The sequence below is a fragment of the Alosa sapidissima genome, chromosome 10 (genome assembly GCF_018492685.1).
Source record: "Alosa sapidissima isolate fAloSap1 chromosome 10, fAloSap1.pri, whole genome shotgun sequence".
NCBI classification, from domain to species: Eukaryota; Metazoa; Chordata; class Actinopteri; order Clupeiformes; family Clupeidae; genus Alosa; species Alosa sapidissima.
The window spans coordinates 30,956,514-30,974,208 of NC_055966.1; the positions used below are offsets into that span (position 1 = coordinate 30,956,514).

Here is a 17,695-nt window from a genome sequence, read left to right on the forward strand (position 1 = left end):
GAAGGTCCAACAAACCACTGAAAGCTGAAAAGCAAACAGGAACTAATGTTGACGAGTCCAGGGGGAGGAGTCCTGTGGCACACAGCCGATCTCTGACACCGAGGGTGATCCCTGCTCTTTTGGCTGCAAGCAATTAGCCCACTGCCCAACGCCCTGTCTCACTCTCCCCTCTCTCTGCGTCACAGGACCCGTCGGCGTCCACTGACGAAGCTCCCCAGCGCGCAGATGGTATCCATTTAAAAGGGAAGTGGAGTAAGATGACTAATGAGCCAGAGGGAGGGTCTCTGGCTCAAAGGGATCACACCAGATTCTGTGGTGTGATGTGCATTCTTGGTTTCCAGCCATTGCCTGACCGTAATCGACCCCAAACTTCAAACATGCTTTGCTCACTCTCGTCATCACACCCGTCATCATCCGCATTGCCATCATTATATCCACAGTCACGTCGAGAAACTTGCAGACGAGATAAATTAAGTGTGAAGGGAAGACTTACAGAGTTGTCATGAAGTGAAATGTAGTATAACAAATCTTTATAAGTGAAAGAGCACCAATGACTTGTAATTTCTGTCTGTCTCATGAGAGGGCCAGAGAGAGAGAGAGAGAGAGAGAGAGAGAGAGAGAGAGAGACTTTTGAGTTTTCCACCTCAGTGTTGAGGACACACCCCAGAGGCAGACAGAAAAACATAGAGTAACGGACAGATTGGTGGGATGTATTTTGGCAACTTTCATCACTCTTTATAACAACACTCTCCACTAAGAGGGTAGAATCAGACACAGGGCCCTAGTTTAGCGAATCGCCTGGTTAGAGACGCAAATTTTAAAGACAAGGCCTGTCCAATAATGTTATATATTATATAAGTATATATACTCTTTTGATCCCGTGAGGGAAATCTGATCTCTGCATTTATCCCAATCTGTGAATTAGTGAAACACACTCAGCACACAGTGAACACACAGTGAGGTGAAGCACACACTAATCCCAGCGCAGTGAGCTGCCTGTAACAACAGCGGCGCTCGGGGAGCAGTGAGGGGTTAGGTGCCTTGCTTCAGCCGTGCCTACTGGTCGGGGTTTGAACCGGCAACCCTCCGGTTACAAGTCTGAAGCGCTAACCAGTAGGCCACGGCACCCCATCAAATAGTTGTTGAAATGCCTGAATAAAGGCCCGGACACACCAACCCGATTAACGGTCATCGGACGTCGTCGGACAGTCTGGCGAGGTCGGTGACTCAAGTCTGTTCGGTGTGTTCCGTGCTGTCGTTAGTCGGAAGGAGCCGTTGGTGTTCATTTTGCCCAATTTGACTTGTGAAGCCTTGCGCAAGCGCATTTCTTCCGAAATAGATGCCCGATAAGTGCCCCAACAGCGTTACAATATGCCTGCCGAGAGGAGAGACTTGCCTAAAAAGACTGAGAAAGAATAATATAGTGAATAACTGAAAAGACCCAGTTACCGGAACACAACTGAGACATAGGCATTTGTTATGTGTGATACGGGTATTTCATAAAAAATTGTGCCGCAAAATGTGAGCTATGAATAATACCCCCCACCTCTAATAATGAAAACCGGCCAATACACCCCCCTGGGGGCTCAACTCTCCTAATGGCCAGCTCAAAGTTTTGCCTCTGTTGTACTCCATCACCACATTATAATCACTTTTTCAGGAGGAATGTGTCAGTGATGTGGTCAGAAACTGAGGAAAGGTACATACAACATATTTCCTTACTGATGTGAAGAATATAATGTGTTCCTAACCCAATAAACAGAGCGGTCTACATGTAAATAACAACAAAAAAGACTCTTTGGCCTGCTGGCCCTCCTCGGCTACTTCTAGCGGTGAAGTGGGCAGGTTTTTCCATAGGGTAATGCTCCTGGGTATTTTTGTCTGGAATGACCTCACTTACACTCTGGACTTAATCTCAGAGTGGTACCACCTTCTGTTCAAAATGGCTGATTCAGACGGTCAAAGGGTTACAGAAAAAAGTATGACTTCACTGTTGTTTGATTGCCATACTCAAACTGCATGTTGAAAAAATGTAACCGTTAAAGGAACAAGCATGAAACGGTGGGCTAGTGAACAAACTAGAGTCCTCAGCATGCTGGGTTCACAACAGCCTCACAGCAGTACAGGAAAAAACATAAACCTCACAAAGACCAGCACATGCTAGAACATGGATTTTGACTCTTTATTTTCCCCTGAATTGAGAATAATAAAAAAAATGTTTTTAAAGGATAATAAGGTTCAGGCATTTCAGAGATTTTTGAGAAATACAACTAACTTAGGTTATGATTCTTACATTTACTTTTGTTTAATTGTGTGTCTGTATGCCTACATCAGTATTGCTGATTGCTGTAATCATATTGAAGGATTGACTAGATGAATGATATAATGAAATCTATTCAATCTGCTTTATCCTTCTGACTGTCTCCATCTATTTCTATAAAGGGACCGACCCCTTACTGTAAGATAAGCAATACACGCTCTTATTCCACAACTGACAAATCCTATGAAATGGGTGGGTTTTACATGGAAGGGTAATCACAATTGTGCTTAAAACTATTGTTTAGGAAACTCTGAAATCCCCCATGATAAAAAAAAAGATTGTCTTAACACCACACCCTGGTCCATCAACTGTGTCCTGGGTAACCAGGGTAAACAACAACATATGCTGTCTAGTTACCATCCTAGCAAGAGGAGTAGTTAAAAAAGGGGGAGGGGTTCAATTGTGAGTCACGTCTGGGTATATTTAGTAACATCAAGGGTGCTTTATAACGGAACTCAGGGTGTCTAAACGTTAAACTAAAGTAAGAACAAGTAGTAGAAGTTTGTCAACGTTCACAAATGGTTTGGATTTTCAATGATTTTGTCTTAAGTTGACTGTATCTGCTGCCTGAAGAGATTTGAGGTGTACCCAATTGGCACAGGGGCAGACTGTAAGAGTGGTAACATTCCTGGTGCCAGCAGGCGGGTTAGGTGTGAAAATTACAGTTGTAATCATTTTCATATTTTCAAAAGTTCCCCCATCTCTACAAGATATTGTATCAATATATTCAATATATACATAAATAACAGGTTTAACATAATTCACATTATGTAATATCTCTTTATTAAACAAAGAGCATTTGCTAAACCCCCCCCCCCCCCCCCCCCCCACCTCCTGACATGCACATGGCATACAATATGGAATGTTCCATAATGGAGACAAAAGGGAGAGAGGGAGACAAAAGCCACTTTTTCTTTACATAACATAGAATCCATCAATCTCTGTACATTAACCCAGTACATTAAAGCAACACAGGTCCTTTCCGCTCCGGAATTCCTTTGAAACACTGTACTAAAAGCAAGCGCTATCAGAGTCTAAGAGGGATTTCTGTTCAGATACTGGAATCCCTGATTTAGGGCAAGCTTCCTTAATTCAGTCTCCCAAAAGTGACTCTACATCATAGTGTCTTTTTATGTATTCTCGTAAAACAGCATATACTTCATGGTGTTTGGATTTTCAAACTGTAGTGTAAACTAATGAAAGTATAAAGCAGTATGAACTTTATTTCACAAAGGGGAATTTGCTAACTTTTCAATATTGGCATTAACTGATATCCCTGAAATTCAGTGTCATTGGTCACAGAGGAGTGTCCACTGAGTTAATCCAGAGACTTTCTAATGTGGAGACACAGCACTCAAAAAATACTCCATAGAAATGCACAGGGCTAGTTTGTCACGCCAATATGGCCGTTGTCAACACATATCCCACCTCTTCCTCGGAAAAACGTTGACATGTAAATACATTGAGCCAATCATATGGTGTGTTGTGAAGACATCGTGCCAATCATGTGTTGTGATCTCGCCGCTGGAGCAAGATTGGTGTCGCGAAGCCTTGCGCACACGCATTTCTGCCGAAATGGATGCCCGACGAGTGCCCAAAAAGCGTTGTCAAATGGCCACCGAGTGGAGGGACTTGCCTAAAAGGACTTTGGTTAATCTGAGTTACTGTAAGAGCTTCCTTTATTGCTCAAACTGCGCCCTCTGCTGTTGAAACATGTTCAAGCCAGTCACAAAAGAGTCTTTTTTTATTATTTCCTTTAATTCGGAATCTAAGTACAGTGGACAATGGGCCTCGTCTATAAAAACACATATTTTTCTCCCTGCATACCTCTAGAGTCTTTCGATTGAATGGGATCTCTCTGAAATGACCACCAGAACAGAGACCTAGAAAAGAAAAGCAACATTCGCTGTGAACAGGCCAGATCGTCCCCAGACAGATGGAGCAAACCTTTATATGAGGAATCACAAACTAAACGATTATGACTACGATCTGTTTGAACAACATTGCTCCTGATACAATCCCAAATTAGAAAAAGTTGGGACGTTCGGATGTGTAAAATGCAAATAAACAGAATGTGATAATCTACAAATCTTGTACACTCATATTTAGCTGCAAAAAGGATGCAAACAACATATCAAATGTTGAAAATGACATATTATGACATATACTATTTCATGGAAAATATATGTTCATTTTGAATTTGATACCAGCAGCATGTTTCAAAAGAAGTTGGGACGGGGTCAAGAAAATGCTGGAAAAGATGATGATAAAGAAAACAAAAGGAGGAATATTTTACAACTAATTAGGGTAACTGACATGATTGAGTATTAAAACGAGTCCCCCTTAGAAGTAAAGATGTAGAGGTATTCATCACTCTGTGTAAACCTGTGTGGACAAATGATGAAACAATATAATTATAATGCTTCTTGTGTATTTGGGGAGTTCATCATCTACAATACAATATAATTAAAATATTCAGAGAATCCAAAGAAATCTTTGAAAACAAGGGACAGAGCTGAAAAACAATATTAAATGGCTGTGGTCTTTTGGACCTCAGGTGGCACTGCATTAAAACCAGACCTGTTTCTGTAATGAAAATAATTGTATGGGCTCAGGTAAACCTCTAATAACCATCTACAGTATGAGCACAGTTTGATACTCAATTCACAAATGCTAGTTAAACTTTACCCTGCAAAAAGAGAAATTGTATTTACAGTACAGGTGATAAAGAAATACCACCGTCTTATCTGGGCCTGAGCTGGTTTAAAACGAACTGAGGTAAAGTGGAAAAAGGTCCAACACCAATCAACATTTGCCATTCTTTTTGGAAATCATGGACTCCTCTGGGCTAAAGTGGAGAGGGCTTAACTATCCAACTTGTTATAGTGCTCAGCTCAAACCCCAGCATCTATGACTATCTATGATCTATGAGTGTGAAGGTTCATTAGTGCCTACAGCATGGGCATCTTGCACATCTGGCAAGGCACAATCAATTCTGAATGATGTGTACAGGTTTTGAGCAACATATACTGCCATCCAGACGATGTATTTTCAGGGAAGACCTAGAATATTTCAGGAAGACAATGCCAAAATTAATTCTGCACGAAATGTTCAAACAGTATTTCTTCATAAAGGAGGAGTCCAGGTGCTAAGATGGCCTGTCTGCAGTCCAGACCTGTCAAATTAGGTGCATCATAGAATGAAAAACATGATTAAGAATACCCCATACTGTTGAGCAACTGAAATCGGGCAGGAATGGGACAATATTTCATTCATATCTCTAGCAACTGGTCTCCTCAGTTCCTAGACATTTATAGAATGCTGTTAAATGAAGAGGTGAAGCAGCACAGTAGTAAACATGCCTCCGTTCAAACTTTTTTTAAAACATGTTGCTGGCATCAAATTCAAAATGAACACATTTTCCATGAAATAATCAAAATTTGAATTTTGTTGTCTATGTCATAATGAACATATTTTCCATGAAATAATCAACATTTTAATTTTGTTGTCCATGTCATTTTTGCAGCTAAAAATGGGTTTATGAGATTTGTATATTATCACATTCTATTTTTATTTGCATTTTACACGACATCTCAACTTTTTTCTGATTTGGGGTTACATATAAAAAGCATGTAGTAGTATGTATAATAATAATAATAATAATAACGTGTGTGTGTTTGTGTTTATCCATTCTACATAACTATATCTAGTCTACCAATGTAAGTAGAGAGAGAAACACTGAGGAGCTCAGCTTGCACAGCTGATGAATGATGAATGTTTCTATCCAATTATCTCTGTACCTTTTGAGTATGCTACAGCTATTATGTATTTTGCCATTTAATTGTTTCACTCTATGTTGGGGCATACTGCATGTATATATATATCTGCTGTATATATATATATATATATATATATATATATATATATATGTGTGTGTTTGTGTGTCTGTCTCTGTTTGTGTGTGTGTGTGTCTGTCTCTCTGTCTGTGTCTGTCTCTGTGTGTGTGTGTGTGTGTGTGTGTGTGTGTCTCTCTCTGTGTGTGTGTGTGTGTGTGTGTGTCCTTTCCTTTACCCTAGAGAGAAGAGCAAGAGGAGCAGCAGGCCGCTGAGGCACACGGTGAGAAGGGAAGGAGGCGGCAGGCGCAGCAGTGAGCCCTCCCAGAGGTCAGGGGTCACCTGGGGCGACTGACCTCCAGACACCAGGGTCTGGTCAAATAGACTCTGCAGCTCAGAGTGGCCAATTACAGTCTGTGGGATGACTGAGAGAGAGAGAGAGAGAGAGAGAGAGAGAGAGAGAGAGAGAGAGAGAGAGAAACAGAAAGCAAAGGAGAAAGAGACAGAAAGGGATGGAGAAAAAAACAGAGGGAATAGTCAAACAGATGGAAAGGGGAAGGACAGGGTAGAGAGAGATAGAGAGAGGGAGGGAATGTGAGGAGATGTTCCGTGGTGAAAATGAGGGGTTTCCGCCAGACAGGGGGTGCTGACACCTTATCAAGCTAGCTGAGCTAATAGCTAACATCCATGGAGTGGTTTGGGGGATGCAGGAGGGTGCCTGCAGGTATAAACACCTGTGAGGTAGAAATACTGCCTGACGATGGAGCGTCCCTCAGTGAAGATCTCACACTGGTAAGTGCCGGCGTGCTGGGGGCTGGCGGAGGGGATGGAGTAGAGGAGGTCCGCACCCATGGTCACCTCCTTCAGCAGCTCCAGCAGCTGGGTCTCTGTCTGCAGGTGGAGCAGAGACACACCACCAACCACACAGCAACTATAAGGAGCTATCAGCAGCCATCAGCAACTATCAGGAGCTATCTGCAACTATCAGGAGCTATCAGCAACAGGGATGTAGTGGAGGCTAAACGCAAGTAAACGCAGTTCATCCACCTCTGACATTTTAGAAATAGTTTACCCACCTCTTATTAGAGTTTATCCACCTCTCAAAAGATTTTATTCACTTTTATACCATGGTCTAGGTTGAAAAGGGTGTCGTTTAAAAAGTGATATACTACACCTATGAAGTAGATCTGGTAAAAAAAAAGTTTAATCGCCATTCCATATCAATGCTTATGAATGGTAACTATAACAACGACAGTAGGACGACGGTTGAGCCTGGAGGCAGGCTTCGCAACAATGGAATCAACTGTAAACAGCTGAAAAAACTAATGATTTTAGCTCTAAGACTCATTTAGTATTAATAATTGATTTCATATTTATTTATTTCATAACTGACCATGGTATAAACGGGATAATGCCCTTCGATGCGTCCATTATCAGAAATAAATGGACTTCGCGGAAGCAACAGTCTTACGCTTCGCGTCATCCGCGTCATCCATTTATTTCTGATAATGGACACCTCGTTGGGCATTATCCCTTACTTAACATTCAAAAATCACACTGTATTATCCACATTTACAATATGTACACTCATCAACACTTTAGGAACTATTTAATACCACTGGTATTGTTATAAACATTGTACAATAACCTCCACCATCATCAAACATGTTCTAAATGCCTTTTTTAAAAATCCTATACCGCATGGCCACCTCACCGAGATCGCAGAATTCATATTTTACCCACCTCTTATTTTACCACTACATCCCTGATCAGCAACTACCGGGAACTACAAAAATAGTACAGTTATCAGGAGCTATCAAACGAGGAAAGGTCTAAAGTAAAACTCCTACCACATATTCATCCCAACCATGCACTAAACCAGCTGGTTCTAATTAGCACAATTCCTCAGCCAGGTAGATCAGTTAATTAAGAGCAATCACTTTTGTGAGAGCACATGAAGAATGAATACATGGTAGGTTGAGGCTACAATACTAAGCTTGAGTGTTCCTACTTCTGTCAGCCATACAGGATTTTAATTTCAATGACTCTCTTTTATCAACTTAATTACAACAGATTAAAAGTGCTGTCTGTGATGCTAATTTTAGCACTTTTACACAAACACACTCTTTGCCAAATTCCGCTAATTGCTACACACAGTGCTAAAAAAGACAAGATGTTCACTAAAAGAGTGAAAACAAAATGACAAACTCTGATGTTTGTACAAAGCCCTGACACTGTAGACAGGCAACAAAGTGGCTCAAAGTAAGGGATACATTTTCCAGCCAATCTACACGTTGCTTCATTCTGGAGCATTAAAAGCCGTGTAGGCTAATTTGTTGGGCTCAAATATCAACAACCGTTCACAGACTGCACCTTTAAGGGGTACACAGGAGATTTCCTTGCTGCTCTCAGTGCCTCTGTTAAGCTGAGCTCTGGCAGCGACTGTGGGATTATTTCTATGCATGAGAATGAGTTTCTTGGAGAAAAAAAAAAATCCCTTCTTCCATATGTGCAGTTGTATTAACGTAACTTATGCTTAACACAGGATTTTGATTGGCTGAGAGGCAGTCCAGGTATAATATAAAAGTTGTGAAGTAGATCAGGGGTCAAAGTTAAGGGGTCAAAATAATTCACCATAGTCTTACAGTCACTGTGGTGTCAAAGTGGTAAAATAACAGTAGTTATTTGTTCCAATGTTGCCTCCATATAATTATTCAATGTGACAACACAGGGCAGATAACATGCTAGTTGTTTTGTTTTTGCTTATGGATGCAGTCACAGTGGCTCTTTGAGACAGTCAGCGTGTGCACAGACCACGGGTGGAAAAGAGACTTTTCTCTCGAACTGTCAGTCGGCTCACCTCAGCGTACCTCCACACGACCTCAATGTCACCTGGCAACGGAAATAGGACGTCGCACCGCATCTGTGTCCTGTTGTTCTCCCCCACCACGACTTCCTTGACTGGAACGCCATGCATATGTATGCAGGACACACACACGCGCACACACACACACACACACATATACCCTTAATGTATCACCTTAAAGCAGTGCTCTTTCCCGTGGGGGGAGAAGGGGGGGGGGGTTCTCTCATGCTACAATTCCCTTAATTATACTGTTGAAGAGGTGCCTCTGGGTACAGGCGAGCAAGCTAATGATATACGCTGAGCAGTAATTGTGTGGCACCGGATGAACATGAACACCAGAGTGTGTGGGAGGGGGGTAGCTGCCACCTTACATCAACAATCCAAGGACTTAAAGCGAAGCTCCGGGGCTGTCTGCGCAAATGATATTATGTGTGAAAATATGTCGCCGACCTAGGCATCATTTTGCTTAGGCCTCTGTGTGTGTGTGTGTATGTGTGTGTTTGTGTGTGTGTGTGTGTGTGTGTGTGAGGTAGAGAGTCAGAGCAGAAGAGAGAGGGAGAGGGAAAAAAGACAGAAAGAGAGAGAGCAAGACTTGCTCACCCATCTTGGTTTGCTCTTAAGAACATGTCAGGGATTTGACAAGCAAAAAATAGGATGTTCCCTCTCTTTCTCTATGTGAATGCGTGTGTGTGTGTGTGTGTGTGTGTGTGTGTGTGTGTGTGTGTGTGTGTTCCTGTATGTGTGCACTCGCACAACCAAAAGAAAGACAGTTATGTAATTTTTGGAGTTGAAAGCAACGTCAGACAGACAGTCACTTCAAAGCGTAGTTATTTCTCTTTTGCCTTTGAGGAACAGACGCTACGTGGCTCAGGTACAGTAGGCAGAGACATGACAGAGGTGTGTCTTCCCTCCACCTAAACCCTCACCTGGGCAGTCCAGAGGGTACTCGCACGAGTCATACTGGCAGCTGCGGCAGTTGTAGACAGAACCCTCTACCTGGAAACCTGAGAGTTGAGAGAGGACACTACAGAGTTTAACCATGTCAGCATAATAACACAAAATAACAAGAAATACTTTCAGGAGGGGAAAAATAGACGGTGTGTGCAGAGAGATATGTTTGATTGACAAACAGAGGTTAAAGGTAGTGTCATGGGCACAAGACTTAATTGGAGTTTCTTCAAATGATTTTTCTACCATCAGTGGTGAAACAAGAAGGTTAGGTTATCCTTCTATAGGAGCACTGTGTGCTGCAGGCAAAATACTGGGGATCACAGCTCTCCCACATACAATGCATTACAGCGTCTACTGGAAAATAATAAAGAAAAGTCCAACTTCACACATGACTGCTCCTGCTGTTTGCTAGCCAGGGCACGTGTGGAGGTCGGCCAATGTGCTGATCAACAGCAGCCGAGTGGGGTGAATGTGCAGAGGAGGACAGAGGAGTTCAGCCATCTTAAATAGTTTTACCACGCCAGTAGCGTCCTACGGTATAGGTAATGTTAGCCAGTAGCGTCCTACGGTATAGGTAATGTTTGCCAGTAGCGTCCTACGGTATAGGTAATGTTAGCCAGTAGCGTTCTACGGTATAGGTAACGTTAACCATCATAAATACTATAACCGCGCCAGTAGCGTCCTACGGTATAGGTAATGTTAGCCAGTAGCGTTCTACGGTATAGGTAATGTTAGCCAGTAGCGTTCTACGGTATAGGTAACGTTAACCATCATAAATACTATAACCGCGCCAGTAGCGTCCTACGGTATAGGTAATGTTAGCCAGTAGCGTTCTACGGTATAGGTAACGTTAGCCAGTAGCGTTCTACGGTATAGGTAACGTTAGCCAGTCACGTTCTATGGTATAGGTAATGTTAGCCAGTAGCGTTCTACGGTATAGGTAACGTTTACCATCATAAATACTATAACCGCGCCAGTAGCGTCCTACGGTATAGGTAATGTTAGCCAGTAGCGTTCTACGGTATAGGTAACGTTAGCCAGTAGTGTTCTACGGTATAGGTAACGTTAGCCAGTCACGTTCTACGGCAGGGCTGTAGTCAAGACCACCTTTGTCGAGTCCAAGACAAGTCCAAGACCAGGACTAGTCGAGACCAAGTCAAGACCGAGTCCAAAGAGGTTCGAGTCCAAGACAAGACCGAGTCCAAAAAGGTTCGAGTCCGAGTCAAGACCGAGTCCAGGATAGGAAAAAAAGTCTTGTGCATGACAGTATCAAGACAATCATTTTGGGTTATTATTATTATTATTATCTAAAAGCAAAAACAGTGTGAACACACCCAGGATTTGTAAGTGTAGCCATTCCCCTTCTCCAATATTATTATAGGGCTGTCAAACGATTCAAAATATATATTTTGAAATTAATTAATCTCGATTAACCGCAATTAAAAAGTTCCTAAAGACTAAAGCTTCAACATAAATCACAAAATTAATGAGTAACCACAAAGGTAAAAGTAAAACACTTTTATATTATTTAAATGATAATACTGACACAGTAATTGTGTTTTAAAGTATTAATTTCTTAAGAAATACTACACATATGATGCTGTTTAACTCATTTGTAAATGGTGCACTGTTACTTTAAGCCCATTGTGGCCACGTTCTCATAATGATCTTTTTTTTACCAGCTCCATTGAAATATAGCCTATAGCTAGTCCACAAGCTCTAATATTGTTTGTACCACATGTATTGTACAATATTAACAATGATAAGCATGATATTAAGTTGGTATGAACAATTTTCATTCCTTTGGAAATAGAAGCATGTAATGCCATGATGCTAGCTAGACATTTTCTGTTTGCAATTAAAAGTGAATGATGAGCCTGAGCCAGTCACCTAGCTATCTGAATGGAATGTGTTTCAATCGGCATAATATGCGCTTCATGTAAACAAATTATTGAAGACTTCAAGACTCACCAGTTCCATTACACAAAGGCAAAGACAACTCTTCATATTTTTGTCCATTTTTCAAATCACAGTGAGTGCAGCCTACATACATGTTTATAACTGGTCAGTAGTGGAAATCGGATAAATCCGCAATCTCCTCTAACCTCGTCTTTGTTGCCTTCCTTTTATAAGTTTCTTATATTAAAAAGGAGATGTCAATTATCATCAACAACGACAAGCCAGCTGGAGCCTGCCAATCGTTTTCTCTCCTTCTCGTGTGCGTTCACACGCGCTCTTAATTAAATGGAGTAGCATACGTTCAAGTTGGATCTTAATGGAGAGGAGCCGAAAAGTATCATCTTTATGTAACTGTTGCAGTTGGTGCATTTTGACATTGTAAACGTTATCTAACAAGAGTGAAAAGCAGTTTGCAGTAAAGCTACTATTTGGCTAAATGTTGGTTCCTCTTTATCTTCAGCTAACTCCACAGACAGTAAAATAAACTCTCTTGTTCGCTTGCGGTTTTAGGTTTTGCGGCTTCCGTTACGTGACATCAGCCCCCCACACAGGTAAACACTATTGAGTTAATATTTTGTAACGCATTATGTATTTCAAAATGAATCGCGGCGATTAACACGTTAATTTTGATGGCCCTAAAGACACCTGGACTCGGTCGAGACCAAAAGCCATATTTGGCAAGACCAGTGGCCGAGACCGAGACAAGACCAAGTCCAAATACTAGCGAGTCCGAGACAAGTCCGAGACCATAGAAAAACGGTCTCGAGTCCGGACTCGAGTCCAAGACCGGACTCGAGTACTACAGCCCTGTTCTACGGTATAGGTAACGTTAGCCAGTCACGTTCTATGGTATAGGTAATGTTAGCCAGTAGCGTTCTACGGCATAGGTAACGTTAGCCAGTCACGTTCTACGGTATAGGTAACGTTAACCATCATAAATACTATAACCGCGCCAGTAGCGTCCTACGGTATAGGTAATGTTAGCCAGTAGCGTTCTACGGTATAGGTAACGTTAGCCAGTAGCGTTCTACGGTATAGGTAACGTTAACCATCATAAATACTATAACCGCGCCAGTAGCGTCCTACGGTATAGGTAATGTTAGCCAGTAGCGTTCTACGGTATAGGTAACGTTAGCCAGTAGTGTTCTACGGTATACAGTAGATAACGTTAGCCAGCGGCTGATGAGATGGAACAAAGAGGGAATAAGTCTCATACTCACCACAAGGTGGAAAACATCCTGATGCTGTGATACACAAAACAGAAGAGAGAGATGGAGTAAGACAGACAAACTGGCAGTGAAGGGGACAGTACATGGGTAAGACTTGGGGAAGAATATACATACATCGTTTGATTTCAGTCATAGTAAATTAACACTTAGTTATTATGCCCCTAGATTAAATATAATATAAAACAGACAAAAGATAAATGGCAATGTCATTAGCAGTGGCACTAGGCCTGAGCTGCTGAACGGGAGCCTGGGAGTGAGAGTGAGAGGCAGCTGAGAGATGAAATGGGTCACAAATGATTCAGACGTAGCTGCAGGCAGTGTGTGGAGAGAGAGACAGACAGACAGAGAGAGAGAGAGAGAGAAAGAGTCCAGTCCTGTGTGACATGGAGGAGAGTGAGAGAGAAAAAGCGCACGAGAGAGAGTGAGAAACTTGAGTCTCACCTCTGGGCACCTTGGAGGCATGTGCGGTGAAATTTTCTGCAGCTGCCATCAGTCTGACCTTATACACTGTCTCTGTAAAACACACACACACACATACACCCCAGACAGGGCAGGCTCCAACTATCCATCTCAATTGTGTTTGTGTGTGTGTGTGTGTGTCTTATCTTTCATCCATTCTCCGATTAATAGCAAACTCCCATCATCTTCACTCCACTGCTGTTCGTCCTGAAGCTCTCAGCATGTAAGCAGAGAAGAAGAACAAGAGCGGCATTCCTATCCTATCTTCCCAGCGGCACACTGAGTACTCTCATGACCAGCAGAGAGCCTTCTGTCACACCGAGCTCGAGCACAAACCCCCCGCCCCTTCCAAAAAAAAAAAAAAAAAAAAAGAGAGAGAAAACCTGGGAACCTCCCTGGTAACCTGGGAGGTGGCAAACATTGAAGGTCGCTTCATTTAAACACCACTCTCAAAACTCAACAAAGAAAATAATCTACCATGTCTTGCCATTAAACAATACCACTCAGCCATTCAACCAGCCCTCCTTAAATCATAATGTAAAGCATGAATGGACTTAAATTACAGAGTAGAGGTGCTCTTTATGTAAAGGTGCTGCCCAGGGACACACTCATGCGAGGGCAAGTGGGGCTTAGACAGCTAATAGATCAGCCGTAAGAGGGGTGGACAATATAATCAACTATAATAACATCTAAGGCCTACCTACCAGACTTAAGGTATACGGTACACGGTATGCCTGTACAGCAAGGTGGCATGGAACAGGCGACAGGACGTGATTGTCAGGGAATGACGGCATGATAAATTGACAATGTGTGCAGTGGTAAAAGGTGCAGGTGGTGTTGACAGTTTTGACTGCTGTGATATACTACTGTATATGTGACCCTGCAAGGCGAAACCAGTTGTTTTGGTAAAATGTACAAAATTAAGTTAATGTGCTCACATGAACGGCCATTGACTAAGCTTTCCAATGATAAGTATATCTAGGGTATTGCAAAAAGTATCGCTAATGTATCGATATCGTAACCGCATCCAAAGTTGGCATGGTTCTCCTGTCATGATACGCCAGAAGAGGAGAAAATCACCTTTTTAAGTAAATTGTCACATGCGATAGTGCGAGGACACAGCTATTATTAGCCTTACGGTAGCGTGACTTTGAAGCGGATGACTGACTATGTCCAGTTTTATCAACCGAGTGAGTGTCTTTTTCTGTCCCCTATAATTAATGTATTTCGGGGGAAGTAAGGGGATGAAGAAGTTCTATGTACACAGATTGTGTAGGCTATAGGCCCACTTTTAAAATGTGCTACTGCTACGTCAATGGAAAACTTCTCCTGATCCGTAATTTTAATGGACCGTAAAATGACGCCAGGATATTTCTAAAAGTTCATGCTTTTGACCATTCATGCCCTGAAAGGCAAGTCTTTCACATTCATATTCGGTTACATCTGCCAAGAATGATAGAGAGCTTACACATTGAGTAACGGGTAGCCTAATGAGTAGGCTACATTTTAGCTCTACCTTAAAACCTTATAGCGGCGTGGACAAATGGAATGACTGCTAATGTGTTTAATCTTCACCTAAATAAAGTCAGGATTTAACAGTCAAAACGTATGTTTATCCGTGAAATTCGTTCAGAATATGAAAGTGTAGACTGTGTACTGTCGAATTATGCGAAAACGTGAAATTCAACATTTGAACCCGTACGTACCAAAATAGCACTGTGCGCAAGACGACTGGTTTCGCCTTGCAGGGTCACATATAAACATATGAAGAGCTCAGATGCAAAACCCTCTAAATCTGTCTGACCACTTTTCTTTTAAATGAGTATTTTTTTTTCAGGCTCCTATAGGTTTTTGCCTACAAATCAATATTTCAGGCCAGGAAGAAAGTGGTATGTAGCAGGTTTTGAGTTTGATTAATGTATACTATGTGTGGAGAGCATTCGTTATCTCATTTTTATTACACGGCTCTTCATAATGCTGAAGAATGCTCCATTCACTTGAATGGGCCTTCCCAACGTTCGATGGCCTGCTAATTCTCAATAACAGACCGTTGCTAAGTATAACAGACCGCTGTCAAGGAAAATGGGTTTTGTGCTTCTATTTCATGTCTTTCATATCACTACGCAAAGACTGGAACTTCATTCAAAAGTGAAAGCGGACGGTTGATCAGCTGTGTTCTAAAAAATGTTTGATTCAAGAGTCAGTGTGTGCTGTTGCGAACTATTTGTTTCTCTGCAAAAGCCATGATGAAACGGTAACAAATAGCCTAGGCTATGTAGGCTAAAGAGTCATATCGTGGGGAGTTTCGGTTTGGCAAGTAGCCGTGTAATAAGCGGGATAATGTATAGAACGCCGGTCTTTATTCGGAAAATAAGTCCCTTCAGGGCGGAACAAGTCCGGTTCGCCCTGTTGGGACTTATTTTCCCAATAATGACCGGCGTTCTATACATTATCCCTTACTTGACAGTGGCATTTAGAGGCATTTGCACCAGAGCTCTTTATATATATATATATATATATACTGTATATATTTAGCCTGGTTGCCATTCCGAACTTAGTCCCGCCCACAACATTTGAGGTCAGGAAGTTCGGTCTGGCATTGCTCCATTGTGGTGGAAGTATGCTCGCCCTATATCGGGCGGACTAATCAAAACAGGCTTTACGATGATGGACAGGTGAGCAACAGCGCCTGGTCCATCACGTCATCTGAGCACGCTTAGATTAGGCTTATGTTTGAAACAAAAACGCTGTGGCTAGAAGGATACATGGCTTTTAAGACCCCATATCGAAAATTCATATTATTTAATGAGGTTGTATCACTGAAAATGATTATTTCTGAAAACTTTGGCCAAAGTTGAGATGTGGGAAAACTCGTGGTTTCACTTTCATCAAGGGAAAACAGCGTTGTTGCATTGCCACATGTTCCCTCGTTCTTATGAAATTTATGATTGACCACCTGTTCGAGGGATTTGCGTCAGCCTTTCCCAACATGTTTGTAGCATATCACTGTTCAACAGAATTATTTTTAAAAACGGAGGGGATATAGGAGAAGAAGGATGGTTTGTGTGTTTTCTTCCTACACCTCACGATAAGCTATTTTGTTGTTCTGATTGGTTAGGTCTATCCAATTGAGTGCAGAGGCATTCCCCCCCTGTATCGGTTGAAACACGCCCCATAATTATGTGCCAATGGAGCAGTATCACTCATATTCTGACTAGAATTGAGTATGACTATGTCAGGCTATAATATATTACCACTGTGAGTCTTCTGGTCGAACTCCTCCAGCAATGGCATGATCTGTGCCACCATGATGTCTGTGAGTGTTTGGTCGTAGCCTCTCCCTGGTCAACACAAAGAGAAGCACACCAGAAACATCTCCATTTGTCAATCCCAGGTAGCGTTTCTAGAAGCTGCCATCCTCAAAAGACTGAAATCCTTTCATCAGATACAATGTGTGGAATTGGAAGTGAAAGCAGTGTCCGCATCTGTTTCAGGAATCAATCGGTTTATGGCATCATTCATTTGAGATAAGCATGGTATTCTTTCATTTATGGCACCATGCAAGCTGTTTGTCTGTGCATTCAAAGTGACACTGAACCAAAGCATTTCATATCTAAGTGTGACAGTCATGGGTCTCAGCTGAACAAAACCACAACGTTATCACTATAATATGACTGGATTCTCATTCTGGATTCTCATTCTCAAGTCTCACCAACTCTGCCTGCATTAATGACGGTCTGGTTGAAGTTGAAAATGTTGTCCAATAGCACCATGCATGCATCCACATTACGGATATTTTCCTTGATGAGGATATGGCCCCAGCATAGACGAACGCTGTCATATGATGAGATGAAACACTGAAGACAGGTCAACGACCGATCCACACACAAACTCAGACACAGCAGGCAGAATATCAGCTTCAACATGGCTCATTTTCCTAGGGGATCAGACAGACAAATATGTGTCACCTGACTGGGTGAAACATGTCACAGAGAACAGTGTGACATCACAATACCACAAACAAGTGACATCACACTAATATGTGTGAGAAGGCAAATTCGATTTCAGACTGTCCTTT

General features: G+C 42.0%; 1 protein-coding gene across 3 annotated transcripts; it reads right to left on the reverse strand.

Annotated features, from left to right (window-relative positions):
• Positions 1–4,045: 4,045 nt before the first annotated feature.
• LOC121720231 (sperm acrosome membrane-associated protein 6) lies at positions 4,046–17,596 on the reverse strand. Of its 3 annotated transcripts, XM_042106216.1 has the most exons (10): positions 17,330–17,596; positions 17,027–17,102; positions 16,872–16,987; positions 13,600–13,671; positions 13,150–13,173; positions 9,946–10,023; positions 9,014–9,114; positions 6,888–7,044; positions 6,392–6,578; positions 4,046–4,203 (listed from the first exon to the last, which is right to left on the reverse strand). In XM_042106216.1, the coding sequence occupies exons 3-10, from the start codon at positions 16,924–16,926 to the stop codon at positions 4,116–4,118; spliced, it is 762 nt and encodes a 253-aa protein (XP_041962150.1). In that variant the 5' UTR covers positions 16,927–16,987; positions 17,027–17,102; positions 17,330–17,596; the 3' UTR covers positions 4,046–4,115. The 3 variants fall into 3 exon arrangements, with proteins under 3 accessions (XP_041962150.1, XP_041962152.1, XP_041962149.1); XM_042106218.1 differs by lacking the exon at positions 17,027–17,102 and having other exon boundaries at positions 13,600–13,962; positions 16,872–16,958; XM_042106215.1 differs by lacking the exon at positions 17,027–17,102 and having other exon boundaries at positions 4,047–4,203; positions 16,872–16,958; positions 17,330–17,595.
• Positions 17,597–17,695: the final 99 nt, after the last annotated feature.

Coding starts and splice junctions, on each gene's coding strand:
- LOC121720231 (XM_042106215.1), bottom strand. CDS start 17,543: ATGTTGAAGCTGATATTCTGCCTGCTGTGTCTGAGTTTGTGTGTGGAT. Junction 13,672..16,871: donor CGACCAGAAGACTCACAGTG/GTAATATATTAT, acceptor TGTGTTTTACAG/AGACAGTGTATAAGGTCAGA. Junction 10,024..13,149: donor AGGATGTTTTCCACCTTGTG/GTGAGTATGAGA, acceptor CTCAACTCTCAG/GTTTCCAGGTAGAGGGTTCT.